At 38.7% G+C, this 16,486-nt stretch overlaps 1 protein-coding gene across 6 annotated transcripts in view; it reads left to right on the top strand.

Annotated features, from left to right (window-relative positions):
• Positions 1 to 16,486, top strand: part of DACH1 (dachshund family transcription factor 1) — a 514,217-nt gene that overhangs the window by 454,928 nt on the left and 42,803 nt on the right. For all 6 annotated transcript variants that reach the window (XR_013543786.1, XR_013543788.1, XM_078390759.1 and 3 more), the window contains 3 exons: positions 590 to 741; positions 12,858 to 13,005; positions 16,063 to 16,206. Coding sequence is in view for 4 of the 6 variants with exons in the window: in XM_078390759.1 (XP_078246885.1) it covers positions 590 to 741; positions 12,858 to 13,005; positions 16,063 to 16,206 (444 nt within the window). In the remaining 2 variants the exon portion in view is untranslated. The remainder of the gene's footprint in view (positions 1 to 589; positions 742 to 12,857; positions 13,006 to 16,062; positions 16,207 to 16,486) is intronic.

Here is a 16,486-nt window from a genome sequence, read left to right as displayed (position 1 = left end):
AACAGCGTCGCAAAGCAATTTCTTCACTATGCGAAGCAATCACTATGCGAGGCACCACTGTATAGCATTTTTGAAGTGTGTACACAGGTAACCCGGATGGATGTTTTTACACAGAGTTTCATTTTCTCATAATCTTTAGACAATGGATATGGTTGATTAATTGAGAATTATTTCTACATAAACCATACCCCAGCAATATAAAGCATCATACAAGGAAATATTCTATTGTCAGTCTAAACGGTGCACAGACTAAAATGAGATAATTGGGAAGGTACCCATAAAGTCAGCCTAAATATATTATCACAAGTATATGTGAGATAATATTTGTTTTAAAAAGATTCTATGGCACTGTAAACTCAGTCTCATTAGAGACTGCATTTAAAAGGCTTATAAAGTTACTCATTAATGTTATCTTGTTGTATCTCCACAGCTTTTTCATTAAAGAAAATTCAGCAGAAAGCATTTTCTCCTGATAGCAGGAACCAATTTGCAATAAATGTTCTGGAAACCACTAGGGAAGCCATTACTGAGGTCTAATAAAAACAGACAAGCGTAACTTGTTCTATATTTTTGTTTCAATCACATACAGATGAGACCCCGCTCTCCACACCAACCGCAAGAGACAGCCTTGACAAACTTTCGCTAACTGGTCATGGGCAGCCACTACCTCCGGGTTTTCCGTCTCCTTTCCTATTTCCTGATGGATTATCCTCCATAGAAACCCTCCTGACCAACATCCAGGTAGGCTTTCCTTGCAGATCATTGTAAAATAGCATAGATAAACCACTCACTGGGTTGTTCATGTTAAAACAATTAGTTGAGCTTTAACTAGTTCATAAGACTGGGGAAAATTCAGTAATTTGAAGTGTTAGAGGCACCACTGCAATCAGATGTATTTATAAAGACATCTAAATGCAGTACATAAAATACACCTCGTAATGCTGAACTGATAGTGATTTATATAAAAGTGGCACCAGTATTTTGTCTGAAATGCTCTTTCTATTACACATTAATGATTTGAAGTGATCTGTTTAACTTCGCTGATGATGCTAAATAAAGAAAGCCTACTATAATAAATAGTTATTCCCAGCTGCTTTAATGCCAAGGTGAAAGTGACATGTTAATCTATGGAAAATATGCCTTATTATAAAAGACATTAATAAAAAAAGCATTTCTGTTACAAATAAGCTCATTTCAGTACTATCTTCAAAGAATAGACTTCAAAGGGTATTACCAAATTTTCTGCAGACTTCCTATGCAGCAGTCAGCTTGTCTATTGTATGTGTATTGCTGTGTGACTCAAACATTATTCAGGATTTCTATGAGCGTATTATAGGGCTAGCTAGTGGAGATTAGGTGGAGAAAGAGAAAGGGGTTACTTGCAGGTAAACTAATCATGTGTTTGGCAGATGGAATTTTTGCCACCACATGGGCTCTGTGTCGCATGCACCAAGAGTCATGAAGAAAAAATTGAGCTAACACTCTCCCCAGCTGCGTCTTGTGAGCACAAACCTCCAAATGATATCTTTCAGAAAGTTCCTCTTATTTTTCAACTTACACTACAAATAAGAGAAGAAACTTAAGAGTCATTAAACTGACAAAAATAATAATTCCTTCTTTACTTATTTGAGTCGCTTCACTGCATATAGTGGAGAGCTTCCGAGCCAGGTCCAGTCTGTTGAAGGTATCTGTTCAGCACAGAAAGACCTCATTTATACAGGTAGGTAGGGTAAATCCTAAGAAATCATATGTATAACCATACACCAAAACAAGTAATATTGATACTCAATTCATACATTTGAGACTGAGTGTGGTGTAGAGCATAGAATGTTGATCTATGACTCAAGACACCTGTCTTCAAGTCCACACTCATTCACTGGAGGTGAATGTCCATGACTGAGTGGAAATTACTCAATTGGTGAGGCAAACTACTCCTTGAACATCTTCCTTTTCTTAGAAATCTTATTAGGTTTCTCCAAGTCAGAAGCACATAATAAATTGATATATTTGCATCAGAATATGGAATTGAGATTAAAGAGGTAATGAGTATTTCTCATTTGCATTTAATAAATTTATTTAGCCCAACATGCAATTAAAATATTAATTTTTACTTTAATATCATTTGAAGTTCAGACAGCAGCTATAAAATAAAATCTCAAATAAGTCTGCCTTGAGTGAATGGGTAGAAAAATCCTAACTTCACATGAAGTGTGCTAGGATGAACCGGGAGCCTTTCCTACAGGTAAGCACAAGCTCTGCTGATGCAGAATGTGTGCGTGCTGTGCCCTCCCTGGCAGCCCATTTCTGCCTGTGTAAATCTTTGCAGGCAGAATATTGCTACTAACAATATTACCAATGATGGTTAGAAGCATAAGACTCTGAAATATGGAGCATTTGAGGGATGAGATGTGGGCAGGTGAGTTATTATCACTTTGAGACCAACCAATGTGGTGGGGCTGTGGGTTAAACCGCAGAAGCCTCTGTGCTGCAAGGCCAGAAGACCAGCTGTCGTAAGATCGAGTCCATGCGATGGAGTGAGCTTCCGTCGCTTGTCCCAGCTCCTGCCAACCTAGCAGTTCGAAAGCATGTAAGAATGCAAGTAGATAGATAGGTACCACCTCGGTGGGAAGGTAATGGCATTCCGTGTCTAGTCATGCTGGCCACGTGACCACGAAAACTGTCTTCGGACAAACACTGGCTCTATGGCTTGGAAACAGGGATGAGCACCGCCCCCTAGAGTCAGACATGACTGGACTAAATGTCACGGGGAACCTTTACCTTTACCTAAATCCTCTTCATTCTCCAAATAGCAAAGATCCAAGGTCCTGATGTGAAGACATTTTAAAAGAAATAAGTTCCATAAGCTGAACATCTTGGAAAAACATCTTCCCACCCAGTTTTTGCTCTGGCTGGTACAAGTGAGTGGGGCTTGGGGTGAGGGAATGGCTTCACTTTGCTCCTTGCTAGCCATATAAGACTGCAATCCTATGTACATTCACCTAGAGAAAATCCCATTGAGCCCTCTGGGACTTGCCTCTTAAACACACACATACAGGATTACAATGCATGGCGTGATTGTACAGTTCTGATCTTTTCTTATGGCCTGACCCTATTTACTGTCTGTTCTTAATATACCAAGTGCCAAACATTTCTGAAGCTTTTGTTGGTACAATATTATGACTTACAATGGGAATACGTTTTAGACTTGAGTATAGTTATGTTAGTTAATTATTCTTTTCAAGGTTATTATTTTAGAATTATGTAAGAGATGTCAGAGTCTATTTGCTTCTCTAAAAACCTTTTATGTCTTTGTGTGGATTTGTTATGATTTTATATGTCATTTAATTGATAGCAAGGACATATTAAAAGTAGTTTAAGCATGATTAATGGGGTATTGATTTATTTTTAATTTTATGTATAGATGGCAAATTTCTGGGCAGTTTTAGCTGAAAAGCTGAATAACTTTACTTTGAATTCACCTCCATTTTTGAGTAGGGCTTACTTTTGAGTAAAGATGTACAACCTTGCGCTATTGGGCAATAATCCAAAGCACTGTATTGTGGATTGGTAACTGATCATGAGCTGAAGGGTTGCTTTCTCTTCGACAAGTTAGTCTTCTCCGTGAGACAAATTCCATCTTGTGAGCAATTATTTGCACTCTGAAATCATACGATATGAATAGCTTAGCTATTTATATGAAGCCTGGCTGAAATGCACTCCTCTTTCGCTCCCAATTGACAAATGGCAAAAAAGGGACCTTTCAGGATACTTTCAGGGACGAATATAGAATATAGACAATATTGCAAAATGCATTAGTAGAAGAACCCCAGGGCCCACTGGCTTGTTGGGAGCAATATTTCACCAAAATTCACCATAGCAATGCTGTGTGATAATGAAGAGGAAAGTGGCAAGCATTGTTTTGATCAAAATACAGTGCTGCTGTTTGTTGCTTTGAATTACATATCACCCCACAGTGTCAAGCACTTTACTCTGGGCAGTTTACAGAATAATTATGCAAACAACAAACATACCTGCCATCAAGCTGGGTACTCATTTTACCAACCTCGGAAGGATGGCAGGTTTGAGCCGTCTACCTGAATCCATTGTGATCAAATTCAGGTTGGGAGCGGAGTCTTGACTGCAGTGCTTGCAATTTAACCACTACTCCATGGGGCTCATATTAGAATATTCCCAGTTCTGACACACAGTTAGCACCTAGGCACCAAAATGGACCTTAATTCTGGTGTTTTTTTGTGCAGAAGTAAGTGGAAATGAAAAAAGGTGATTGTAGAGATTCTAGCTATATTTAGCAATTTTGTGTGTTCAACTGTATCTTGCTTCATAGTTTAATACAGTGGTGCCTCGCATCACGATGTTAATTCGTTTCAGCGAAATCGCTGTAGAATGAAAACATCATGATGCAATTTTAAAAAGCCCATAGAAATGCATTAAAACCAGATTAATGCGTTCCTAGGGGCTTCAAACTCACCGTCCAGCGAAGATCCTCCATAGCGTGGCCATTTCCGCTGCCTGTGCAGCGAGGAATCCGTGCAAAAACACAGCGGGTAGCCATTTTGTTTACCCGGTGGCCATTTTGAAACCGCCAATCAGCTGTTAAAAAATCATCGCTTTGCGATGATCGGTTCCTGAAGCAGGGAACCAATCATCGCAAAGCGAAATTCCCCCATAGGGAACATCATTTTGCAATCGCTTTTGCGATTGCAAAAAGTTAATCGTGATGCGATTTCATCATCAAACAGAGCACCCGTCTTGCAGGGCACCACTGTATAGTTTTTAATATAGGTAGGAAGGTAGACAGACAGATGTTTTGGTGCTTATTAGCAAATTTGTTTAAATGTTATCAGTTAATAATTTTTTAGGTCATAAAATTAATTGAATGAAAAAGATGGCAACCTGGGTTTTTAAGTCACCATTCTACATCCTGAGCTTTTAGATATTATAAGCAAAGCATTTCGATAGAAAAATAATTTAATTTCCTGAACCTTAGAAATAAGTATTATGTCTCAGCTCTTGACAGTTTCAAGACAAGACTTTAAAAAACAGATACGTTTGTTTTATGAACAAAATGGGTGCTGCTAGTTCGATGGTTTAGAAAGAGTCTGGAAGATGAAGTCATGTATGAAAACAAAACAGTGATTGTGTTTGCACTTGGGAGTTTCCTGTATTGCAACAAGGTATGAATATTGCAAAATGATTTGCAAGTATTAGATCAAACAAAAGCTGGAATTTAACACCGACAGTATTCACTACCTTTTTTAAAATCTGTCTTCTTCAAACATGTATGAGAGTGACATTCTCTTCACTAGAATGCTAATGAGAAGGGGAAGTTGTAAGTTGTTATGTAGATCTATCTTACCATTGGAGGTTATACAGAATACCTATATGTGAGTCTTTCAATGAAATAATCAGTGACAAGTCAAGTGACTTTGAATTATTGAGCACTTCAGATGTGTACAAATATTTTAAAATATTCAGCTACACATTTAATTGGACTGGCTACAAAACAGCTCTAACCAATTGGTTGTGCTTTGTAAGACAAATAATTTTGAATGAATAAAAGTGGATGGTATTTACAAATCCTTAATTATATTAGCAAAGGTCATTCACCAAAGCGTTGCTGGCTGATATAATATACATTCTTGCACTGGTGGCATGATTAACTTGCATAATTTTAAGAGGGAGAAGCTGCTGTGCCTTGGTGGCCTCTCTGTTTGATGCAGAACCCCAGTTTGATGAGTTGTCTTATATGGAGAGGCTACCTAGGGTACAGCAGCATCTCCTGCTTGAGATAGCTGCATTTCTGTGAGAAAAGAGATGAGATGTAGGGCTAGCAGGGCTAGTGGATTCCTCTCAACACATGTGGGCTTGACATGTTTAAAGCATCCTAGAATAGGGATTTTTGGTCTTTGTTCAAATGGCAGGTGTTCATTATTTCACACAGTTCACATCACATTGCATAGAGACTGGGGTTGCACACATCGTCCCTGGTATTATCTCCCTTGCTGCTTCCAGCCCCGTAGATATCAGGCATGTCTGCCAAGAGGATTGTTTTCAGTATTATCAGGATACCACTGGGGAGAGCCTGTCTCCATTTAGTAGGCTTTCACCTCTTCAGACATACTCCCAACAATAGGACACAGTGGGATGGAGGCCAGAATGTGCAGCCCCATCACTACATAGAATAGAATAAATAATAGCTGTCATTGGTCCAAAGAGTCCCGTTAACTTTATGGCTACACTGGGTTGTATCCAATTAATAGTGGCTATAGTGGTCCAGCATTCCTGCTGCTGTGCCACACAGGCTTATACAACAATGTGGCTATGGTTTACTTGAGAGAATTAACTTCACTTTGCCCCATCCCTCACTGACTGGAAACCAGTGAAAAAATCTGGGGGATCTCTAGAAGGCTGGAGAAAGTATCACTATTACTAATTTGTCCAAAAAAAATAGTCATTTCAACTGGTAAATGACACTGTATCACAATTTCTCCTGAGAAATCTCATTTCTTTCTCTTTATGTAAGGAAATGCATCAACAAAGAGCTTCAACAATTGCTCTTTACAGCTTAGCGCAGCTTCATTTCTGTGTTACATTAATTCACGGCATGCTTATTTACCAATAGGCAATGGTAGTTCTCTAAGGGAAATGTGAAACCTATTTGGATCAATGGAACATATTATTTATTTATTTATTTCATTTATATCCCGCCTATCTAGTCAATTGTGACCACTCTAGGGAGAAGGTGACTCACCAAATCCCCACAGATTTAATGGACCTACTCTAATACAAGTTACTACACTAAGGAACAGGATTTCAGCCCATAACTCATTTCATGCCTAGGACAGAAGAAGTTGAACACTAAAATAAAATGTCGATTCTGTCAAACAGTACAGTTAAAAGATAGAAATATAAATCTTACCTTATTTTTCCCTGTATAAGACTATACTTTTGTCTAAAATCTTTAGATTAAAAATTGAGGGTTGTCTTATACACGGAAGTAAGCTGAGGAGAAAAAACAAGTGGATGGGAAAGCAGGGATCAAAGTGATCCTGCAGGGCTTTGATCCCTGCTTCCCCTCCACTTGCTAAGCCTTAGCAAAAGGAAAGCAGGGATAAAAGTGCTGTAGGATCGCTTTGATCCCTGCTTTCCTCTCTGCTTGCTAAGTCCCATGGGGTTTCGCAAAAGTAGGGGGGAAGGATCAAAGCAATCCCATGGCTGTATAAGGGGGAAAGGGATCAAAATGATTTGCAGTTCATGGAATTGCTTTGATCCCCTTTTTGCTAAGCCACGCGGGGCTTAGCACAAAGGGAGAAAGCAGGGGTCAAAGCCATCCTGCAGCACTTTGATTCTTTTTACCCTACATTTGCTAAGGCCCACTTAATTTTTTTAATTTTGGGTTAGAAAAGGGGGGGCGTTTTATACATGGGGACATCTTATACACAGAAAAATACGGTACTTTGCTGGTGGGATAATGTTCGCAGAATATTGTGTTTTAATGTTTGCAGGCCAAATTTGCCGTTATTGGCAAATATCAAAAGATACAACTTTTTAAACAACTTGGACAAGAGGTGGTAGCTTAGCCTTACTTACGTGCTTACACCTCTCTCTTCCCCCTCACCACCTATATATTCCTGGAAAGTTAGTCAGGTAAACACCATATAAAACTGAAAATCCACTTCTGATCCATTGGATTAAAGTAAACATAACTGCATTTACAGAATAAGCAAATTTTTTGTTTAAAGAATTTTCTCAGTACTTCCCCCCATCATCTTCAGTCAAAGGATGCTACTTCACAGTTGTATGGAATCACATGGCAATAATAATTAAAATAAATATGAAAAAATTGATAATAGTTTGTATGTTAAGGTCTGCTTTGAAGTGTTAATTATAGAGCTCTGAATGTCTTTGCTCCAAACTATCTGAAATATATTTTCTCATACAAGCCGGCCTGGACTTTGAAATCTGTTAGGAAGCCCTTCACTGGATTTCACCTCATCCCAGAAGCACAATAGGGGATAGGACTTTTTTTTACAGCTGCTACTAGACTGTGGAGCTTGCTTCCAAAGGAGGTCAGGAGCCCCCCCCCCCCAATCTTATCCCAGCAAGATTAAGACCTTGGCAGTTGATGGCGACCTTTTAATTTATAATTACCTATTTTTTTCAACTGAAATGCTTTAAATTTTTAACTTAATGATGTTTTAATAGTATAATTTGATTGTTTGTGAATAATACAACTCGCTCTACTTTTATTTATATATATATTTTTATCATGAACTGCCTTGGATCTCAGTTGTGGAAGATGGAATATAAGTCAAGTTAGCAAAGTATTTCCTAGTTCTTTCATAACATTTTATGTGTACAACCTTTCTCTAGATTGGGAACAAATGCTAATCTGTTTTAAGAGGCATTTTATTTGACAGAGCTTGCTTCAAAGAAATCTGAATATCTTGAATTAAACTATTATTGGCCAACTTTCATTAAAAGTTAGTATCTCCATAGAAAACATGCTCCTGCATGCCTATTCAGGGCTGCAATCCTGCTTACCGTTGCACAGTTCCAGTACTATTGAAGTTAATGAGTGTCAAGAAGTTGAACTGTGTGCAGTATTATAGTACTGTGTTTGCCTTGTATTTTGAATTCCACAGCAGCAAACTTGATGTACAGGTATTTTGTGAAAACTTTTTGATATAATCCTAGAGCAAATTTACACATTTGTTCACCCAACAATTAAGATTATTTTTAATGGGTCAAAGGCATAGAAGGGTCTTAGGTGTTAACATTGTTATTTGCCTGTCTTCATATTCCATGTAGAAACAATACAATACTGTTTCAAAGTACATCACTTTAGGATTTTCATTGGCATTGTTAACACTTTTGCACTGGCATTAACTTGTAAAATTTTGTCTGTGTTGGCCATCCTGCTGACGTACATGATGTAACTTCTAAAAATGAAAGTTCATTTTCCATAAGTTGCAAGTGGTCCCTAGCGGGCTTCAGAACCAAAAAAAAGTGAATATTATTTTCAGAAATAATGAGCAGCAGTAGACTATTAGCAATATTAGAAGCAGGGGTATACAACTATGTTAAGGGAAATATGTGGAAGAAGAAGGTATAGTGTTGAAACCCGATGCAAATGTAACATGCTCTTATGAGCTTCTCACTTTGCAGAGGTGCTTAACATAAAATTGCACACATCACTGTTGCAGTTTAACTTTATTTTCCATGTTTACCCATGATTGTTTCATATTTAAAGAACAGCAAAATATTGTGTTTTGTCAGCCAAGGACAATAATAGTTTAATAGTAATTTATTTTCCATTGCTACTGATAATACAACCAATCAACACGTTAAGTGGTGCTAACATTGGCATCTTGCTAAATAAATCTCTAGGCTTTGCGCTGCAAGTACATCTTTCAAAGATAAGTCAACAAGAGCAATCAGAGCAGAAAATTAGAATTTGGTATGTTAGAATTAAAATACAGCTAAACTAAAGTTTTAATTGGGGTGATCTAAAAGGGCACTTGATGTAATGATCTCTTTCATTTGTTACTAATTGTTTGTTCCTGATGAAGAAGAAACATGTACATGAATGTTGCTGATTGAGTAAAGATGGCAGTTGCCATAGCAGCTAGTTTTTATTGTTCAACAAGAAGAGATCGTCAAAATGTAAAGGGGATCTGCTTGTGAGCTTTAACATTTTCTTGACACTTTGCCACAAGGGACTTTTTCCCCCTTTTACATTATAATACCACATTGTTTGAAATTTTGATTTCAGAGTTTATCTGAACAACTAGTATATCACAGTCAACAACTCTGGCATTTAACCCAGTATAATTTCCTTTTCTTCGCAGCACTGAAGGTAGACAGAGGGAAGGTCTCCTTAACTTGTGGTGTGCTAAAAGGACATTAGATGCAAATTTTATGTATATTCACTTGGTTGCCCCATCCATTGAGACTGTAGAAGCTCTGTTTATATGTCTGTGTATAATTATAAATATATAATTTATATCTATCTAACTTTAAGTATCTAAGTAATGTACTAAAGGCCATCAAGTGCAGACCAACTTACAGTGATTCTAATAGAGCTTTCAAGGTGGGTATTTAAAGAGGGAATCTTACTAATTCCACACACACACTCCAGTGGGTTTCCATTCCATATTCACTACACCACTCTGAATATCCATATCACAAATATTAAACACATGTTTATGCAAGAAATGAACTCAAATATATTTCATATCTAAAATCTATTTTCCCTACTTTATTTATTAACTTTATTTAAAATATTTTTTATCATTGAAAAAATTGATTTTTGGGGGAGTGCATCTCCTAGAAAGCAAGAGCACAGCCCTACTCAATAACAATTTCTAGGAGTTCCGGGCCAAAGAGTACTTTTTTCCAAACTAGTTATTAAAATCTGTAAAATGTTCCCATAAAATTGTAGGACTAATAGAACTGAATCTGTGTCCATTATTTCTTAATTGCATCTGTCACTCTGTGAGATGCTGTGTATTTACTGCATGGCCCACACTTATTTCTGAAGATTTGTCTCAACTGGTGTCGTCTGTTTTCATTATGGTAATGGGAACCCTTCACTTCTTGCCATTTTCCATAATCAAATACTGGATTTTTCATGTCCTGTGGAACTGCCATACATTGGAATTTCCTAACCCTTAATTTCAAAGGATCTTAGTATCTGAAGGAAATGATTTTTATAAGAAAACACACTGTTTTCATTTCAGCAGCAGTCCAGTTCATAACATCTTGAATTGTTTGGTTTTATAATTTCATGTTTAGGAGAGCTTGCCTTTGGGAAGCAAGAGAACAAGATCCTGTAGGTATAGGTATAGATGATAAAAATAATGGTTTTGTACATGCAAAATTCTATACTATAGTAAATGAACTGATTTACAGCAGTGCCTCGACTTACGACCATAATACCTTCCAGAAGATGGACGTAACTCAAAATGGTCGTAAGTTGAAGCACCACTTCCCACTGAAATGCATTGGAACACAATTAATCCATTCCAGCATTAAAAAAGTAAAACAAAAACAAAAAAGCACACAGAATGCCCCATCGGTAGACGCTGGGGCTTTAAAAAACAACAAGCAAAAATAAACAGAACAAGCTCCAAAGGCACTGGGGCTGCAAAAACAAAACAAAACCCAAAAATAAACATTGGAGCAGTCCCCATGCTGGGACTGCAAAAAATATCACCAAACAAAACAACACAGCACAGAAACATAACCCACCCTGCAAAAGCCACCCAGAACAGTTTTTTAAAAGCAAAAAGCAGCACCTTACCTTACCAGACAGTCCCAAGCCTACTAGATCTGGTTGCAGCTGAGGAGGTGGAGGCGGGGCCGGCCATGGCGGAGAGCAAGGCTGAGGTGAGCAGCCAGTGCACCCCGGCCAGGCTCAGCCTCCCAGTGCTGGGCTGGCGCCACCACAACTCTGGGCAACAAGGGGACCAGACCCAATTCTTTCACATGGGGAGGTGAAGGCTCCAGGCAGGGCTGGCTCTCCCAAGTGCGCCACGGAAGGTGGGCGAAGCTCGGGACTGAGCTGTCCGTTGAAGCAGCTGAGGGAACACTGGCCCAGGGAAACGTCACAGCACTCGAGTGCTCCCCGGGATGGGGGCTTCCGAGGGCTCGCCATACTGACCTCGATGGGGCTGACAGGGGTCAAGGAGAGCGGTTGCAGATATTCTGGAGAACCCTGTTGGGCAGCAGCGGCACTCGCTCAGCCATGCAGCTTTCCTTCGGCGCCACCTCCCACTCCAGCACCGGCACTGGCTCTATGGAGGAGGGACACAACTGGCAGATCCTGAAAATGGAGTAAAATTGCTTTGCACAATTTTAAGCCTTCTGAAAAACAACAAAAATGTCTATAACAAAACAATGAAATATCAATATGGGGCCTGCCATTATTATGCCTTTCATAATTAAAACTGCCAATGAAGAAGATATAATTAAAATTGCAGATGATTGACAATAGTGCTGGGGCACATCTCAGTAACACACATTTAGAGATGACCTGGTGCCTCATCACTAAGCCACAAGAAGTTACTCCAACCTTACACAAACATCAGTAGCATTTGACCACCATCTCCTGTCTCTGTAGACTCAAATCAGTGTATCTGGGCATGCATGTTCAGCCTGAATGCATCCACAGCCCAACCCATTGCTATGCATAGGAATGGAAGTCAACTTAAAGAATTTTTAAAATACCACTACACTTTTCACCGCACTGACAGAAACAGCTTTAGGTTTACCTAGCATTAGAACAGGCAATAATTACAGAGAATTCCCTGCCCACAGTCCCTTTTGACATTAGAGAGAAGTGTGTAGATTTGCTTCTTAATGACACAGCTTCTTGCCGTGTATTAGTACCACTGACACCTAAAATGAAGTTTGAGCTTTTCCAGATATAACCAAAAAAATGGGCCTTTCAGGTTGTGCTCTGGATACTTTGTCACACTTAGGTTCCTCTGAAATCAATGTGATGTTAGCCCAGCGTTCCCTCTCGGCTGCTTCACCAGACAGCTCAGTCCCAAGCTTCGCCCACCTTCCGTGGCGTGCTCGGGAGAGCCAGCCCTGCCTGTCTTACTGGGTTTTATAGGAGCTAAGTAAAATTGGCCTTTGACTTGATCAAACCCCTTTTTTCTGTCACATTTCACCTACTTCTAAAAAGCCTAGTCATTGTTCTATACAGATTCATGTCTGTAACCTGGTAGCAGGTACTGTAACTCTTAGGATTTTACAAAGGTAACATACACTGATACATTTGTTTCCTATTTATGGAAATTACTCCATTACTCTTTGTCTTCAAACAGGGCCTGTTGAAGGTTGCCATTGACAATGCTCGAGCTCAAGAAAAGCAGGTACAACTGGAAAAGACAGAGCTCAAAATGGAGCTGTTCAGGGAACGAGAACTGAGGGAAACACTTGAAAAACAATTGGCAGTGGAACAGAAGAACAGAGGTAAACATCTGTAGAGTTGCTCTTTGAACATTTAAATGTATCAAGTGCATTATCTCACTTGTGCAAAGGCATTTGGAAATATTAAGTTATTACCTTGCCTTACAGTGCCATTCTACTCAGAAATAAGTGCTCCTGGATAAGTTGATACAGGATTGCAGCCTTAGTTTCTTTGCCTAAGAACAATTAGCTATATTGCAGAATGCAGCTTCATTTGAAGTTCTTTTCCTTTTTAAATAGTTTGAAAAAGAAAGTTGTATCTTTTCCATGTTGCTGTACAAAGTCAGTTTTGAATCCAGTTACATTTCCTGCTTTTTCCTTGATATTTGTTACGATGCAGTACCAAGGTGGGGAAAAAAAAATCCCAACATCTTAAAGATCACATTCTGAAAATGGATATTTGCATGACTTGATTCTGAGACATAACTTATATAAACCAGGTGGAAATCCACATCATACTTACATTTTATAATACAATTTAAGGGCTTAATATTTCATGATATCACTTGATAGAAAAAGAGATAAAGTTAGTTTGGAATCATGACACTACAGCCAGGGCTATGCAATCTGCATAAAGCTAATGATGGACAGATTGACCTCCCTGGGAAGTTTTGTAATGAATCCAGCAAAACTGGATTAATTACCCAGATGTTCACTGGACATCTGAAAATTAATCATTTTCCCCGGGTTAATTATGAATGTGCTAGCCTCTTTTTCATCAGGCACACAAAAAGACTTCTTTTACTTGGACTGGTCATGCCAGGTCCCTTTCCCTCTCTGTCATGTGCATATTACCAAAGGTTTTCTGATCAGGGGACTGCAGAAGAGAAGAGTGCAACCCAAGGGGAAAAGGTTATCAGGAGATACTAACTGTGCAGGACTGTTGCAGCTGGATATCAAATTCTAAACAAGGGGTCTGATGCTAGTTCTGAAACTGGCAGGTCTCACAGATATGGGATAGACTTTCTGTGTACCCTTGCTGTTTGAATTTGTTGTTGCCTAGCCCAGTGAACAAGGCACTGTAAATAGATCTTAAAAGTAGATGTAGCAGTATTTCTTAGTGGAAAGTGCTGTATTGAATAGGAGTTTCCTCCTCTCAAATTATCATTAATTTGACAATCGTGAACAAATAAAATCAAGAGTGCACAATGCTTCTAAAAAGGCTCCAACCAGGTAATTAATCTACTTCTACCAGGGAAGTGAAACAGCTTCCAGTTCACTTCCATAGGGAAGTGAACTGGCTATGAGAGAGCTATGTATTTATGGTGTAGTGACATGTCATTTGTCAATACACTATAAATATAGAGCTCTCTCACAGCCATCTCACTTCCCTGATGAACTCTCCTCTCTACAGGTAAGCTTTTGCCCCCTTGAAACCTGCCCCAAAAGGTTTAATGAGCTCTCCATGTTGTTAGTATATGTGGGTGGCTCCAGGAGGAAAAAGGAATTGCCAGTTCTGGCAGGAGCAGAGCAACCCAGCTCCAAGTACCCATTTCGATCCTGGCCTTTTGACAGCCTAGCATTGTAATGTAGAGCAATGAAATTTACTTCTGGGAACAAGCATTTAGGACTGAGGTGCAGGATTACAAGTGAACAAGTAAGCTAACGAACCAGTAGTAAAACATTATGGTTAGAATAGCATAGGAACTTACTAAGGGGACATATATACACTGACTATAGCGCTTATGAGTTATGCTACATGACATGTTTACTTGTCTCGTTTCCTTTGATTTCCATTTCTCTCCTCTAATTAGTGAGTGCTTTGACTGTAGAGGATGCTGTGATTGTAGTAAGACTAACATCATCTTTTTTAAGTGGGCAGGTGCACAGCAAAGCATTACTTACCATAGCTCTGAGATCCAGTCATAACTACAAAAAAATAAGCTACAATAAACACATAATTTAGAAAGGAACCTGTATTCATTAAAATTGTTTACAGCATGGTTATAATAAAACATTAAACCACAAAGCTACTCAAGATGTGTCTGCCTCACAACTGAAGTACAACAGTTGTTAATTGATATGAGAAATCTTGCTGGTGTGGCTGAAAATAGTACTCCTGTTTTGTACACATTATCTTAAATTGGTTTTCCACCATGAAGATCTTTGCTACAATACATCTGGAAAATGGACCCTTGTTTTATATATTCTCCATCCATTCTTGTACAATCATACATCTGTCAGATGTTTCAGTTGAGAATGAGTATTGTCCTCCTGAAGATGTCAATATGATGTACACTGTCCTTCTATCTTCTGGAAGGAGGGCAGCAAAGGGCAGAAAAGGTAACAAATGAGAGCATGCCTAGAGACAAGGAGGCTGAAGGTTGAAAGTGGAAAGTTAATAGGACTGGGTACCTTGAAAGAAATACAAACATGTCACAGCTGAAGAGGAAATTCTGAAAGATTGCACAGGTTTGTTTACACAGGTAGTCTGTTCAGATCTGGGATGGACAATAGTGCTTTGGGAAGTGAACCTATCTTTCACCTCCATGGAGTAGCTACTTTGCAAACTCCACCTTGTGGGAGAAAAAATAACAAGCAAGCTGTGAAGAATAATAGTGTCAAATGCTATTTACTCACAAGGAGCTACGTAGTTTATTTAGAAGACAAAATGGCAGGTAGGTAAGAGTGTATATTTTTTGCATATTGGAAGATATTCACAGACAACAATACCATGCATAGTTTTGAAATCTATGCACTATGTAATGCAAAAAAAGTTTTAATCCAGATTTTCCCCTTCTTGCTTATAAAACTGCTTTAAAACCATAGACCTGGATTACAAAGAACTGAACTGGCATATCTGCTGGCTTCTGCAAGTGCAACACAATTACAAATCTGGCCGAGGGTCATGAATTCTTTGTGCTAATCTAGGGTTAATGTTCCTGATTATAACAATTTTTACAGGTACAGAAGAAAGTGAGCTCTGAGCATCTATATGTGTAAAGACAAAATATTTTGTAGCAAGATTTTAAAGAATCTGAAGTGTAGGAGCCAAAGTTTCAAGGACTGGACTTGAACAGAGGTGTGTGTGTGTGTTTTTCTCTCTCACCCTTACAACAGCAATAATTCAGAAAAGGTTAAAGAAGGAAAAGAAAGCCAAGAGGAAACTGCAGGAAGCACTTGAATTTGAGACAAAGCGGCGAGAACAAGCAGAACAGACACTGAAACAGGCTGCTGCCACAGATAATCTCAGGGTCCTAAATGGTAAGAAGTCAGCTTTTCACATTTGTATGATTAATGCATTCTTCCAGTGGCGTTTTAAAAAAAGAAGGAATGGTTCTGTTGGAAAGATTGCTATTGGCTGGCTTCTCAAATCACCGGTGCAAAAATGAACATTTTTTCTCTCCATTAAACTGATTCCCCCCCCCACACTGTAGTTTTGATTTTTATATTATTATAATGAGGGAAATGTAAACAAGAAAATGTTTTATTAAATTATTAGCTTGGAGAGGCCCTTTCCCTGTTTTTCACTCTTAAACATCTC

Source organism: Pogona vitticeps, chromosome 3, assembly GCF_051106095.1.
Source record: "Pogona vitticeps strain Pit_001003342236 chromosome 3, PviZW2.1, whole genome shotgun sequence".
NCBI classification, from domain to species: Eukaryota; Metazoa; Chordata; class Lepidosauria; order Squamata; family Agamidae; genus Pogona; species Pogona vitticeps.
The sequence above is the reverse complement of the archived record's forward strand: the minus strand, read 5'-3'. Positions and strand labels throughout refer to the sequence as shown.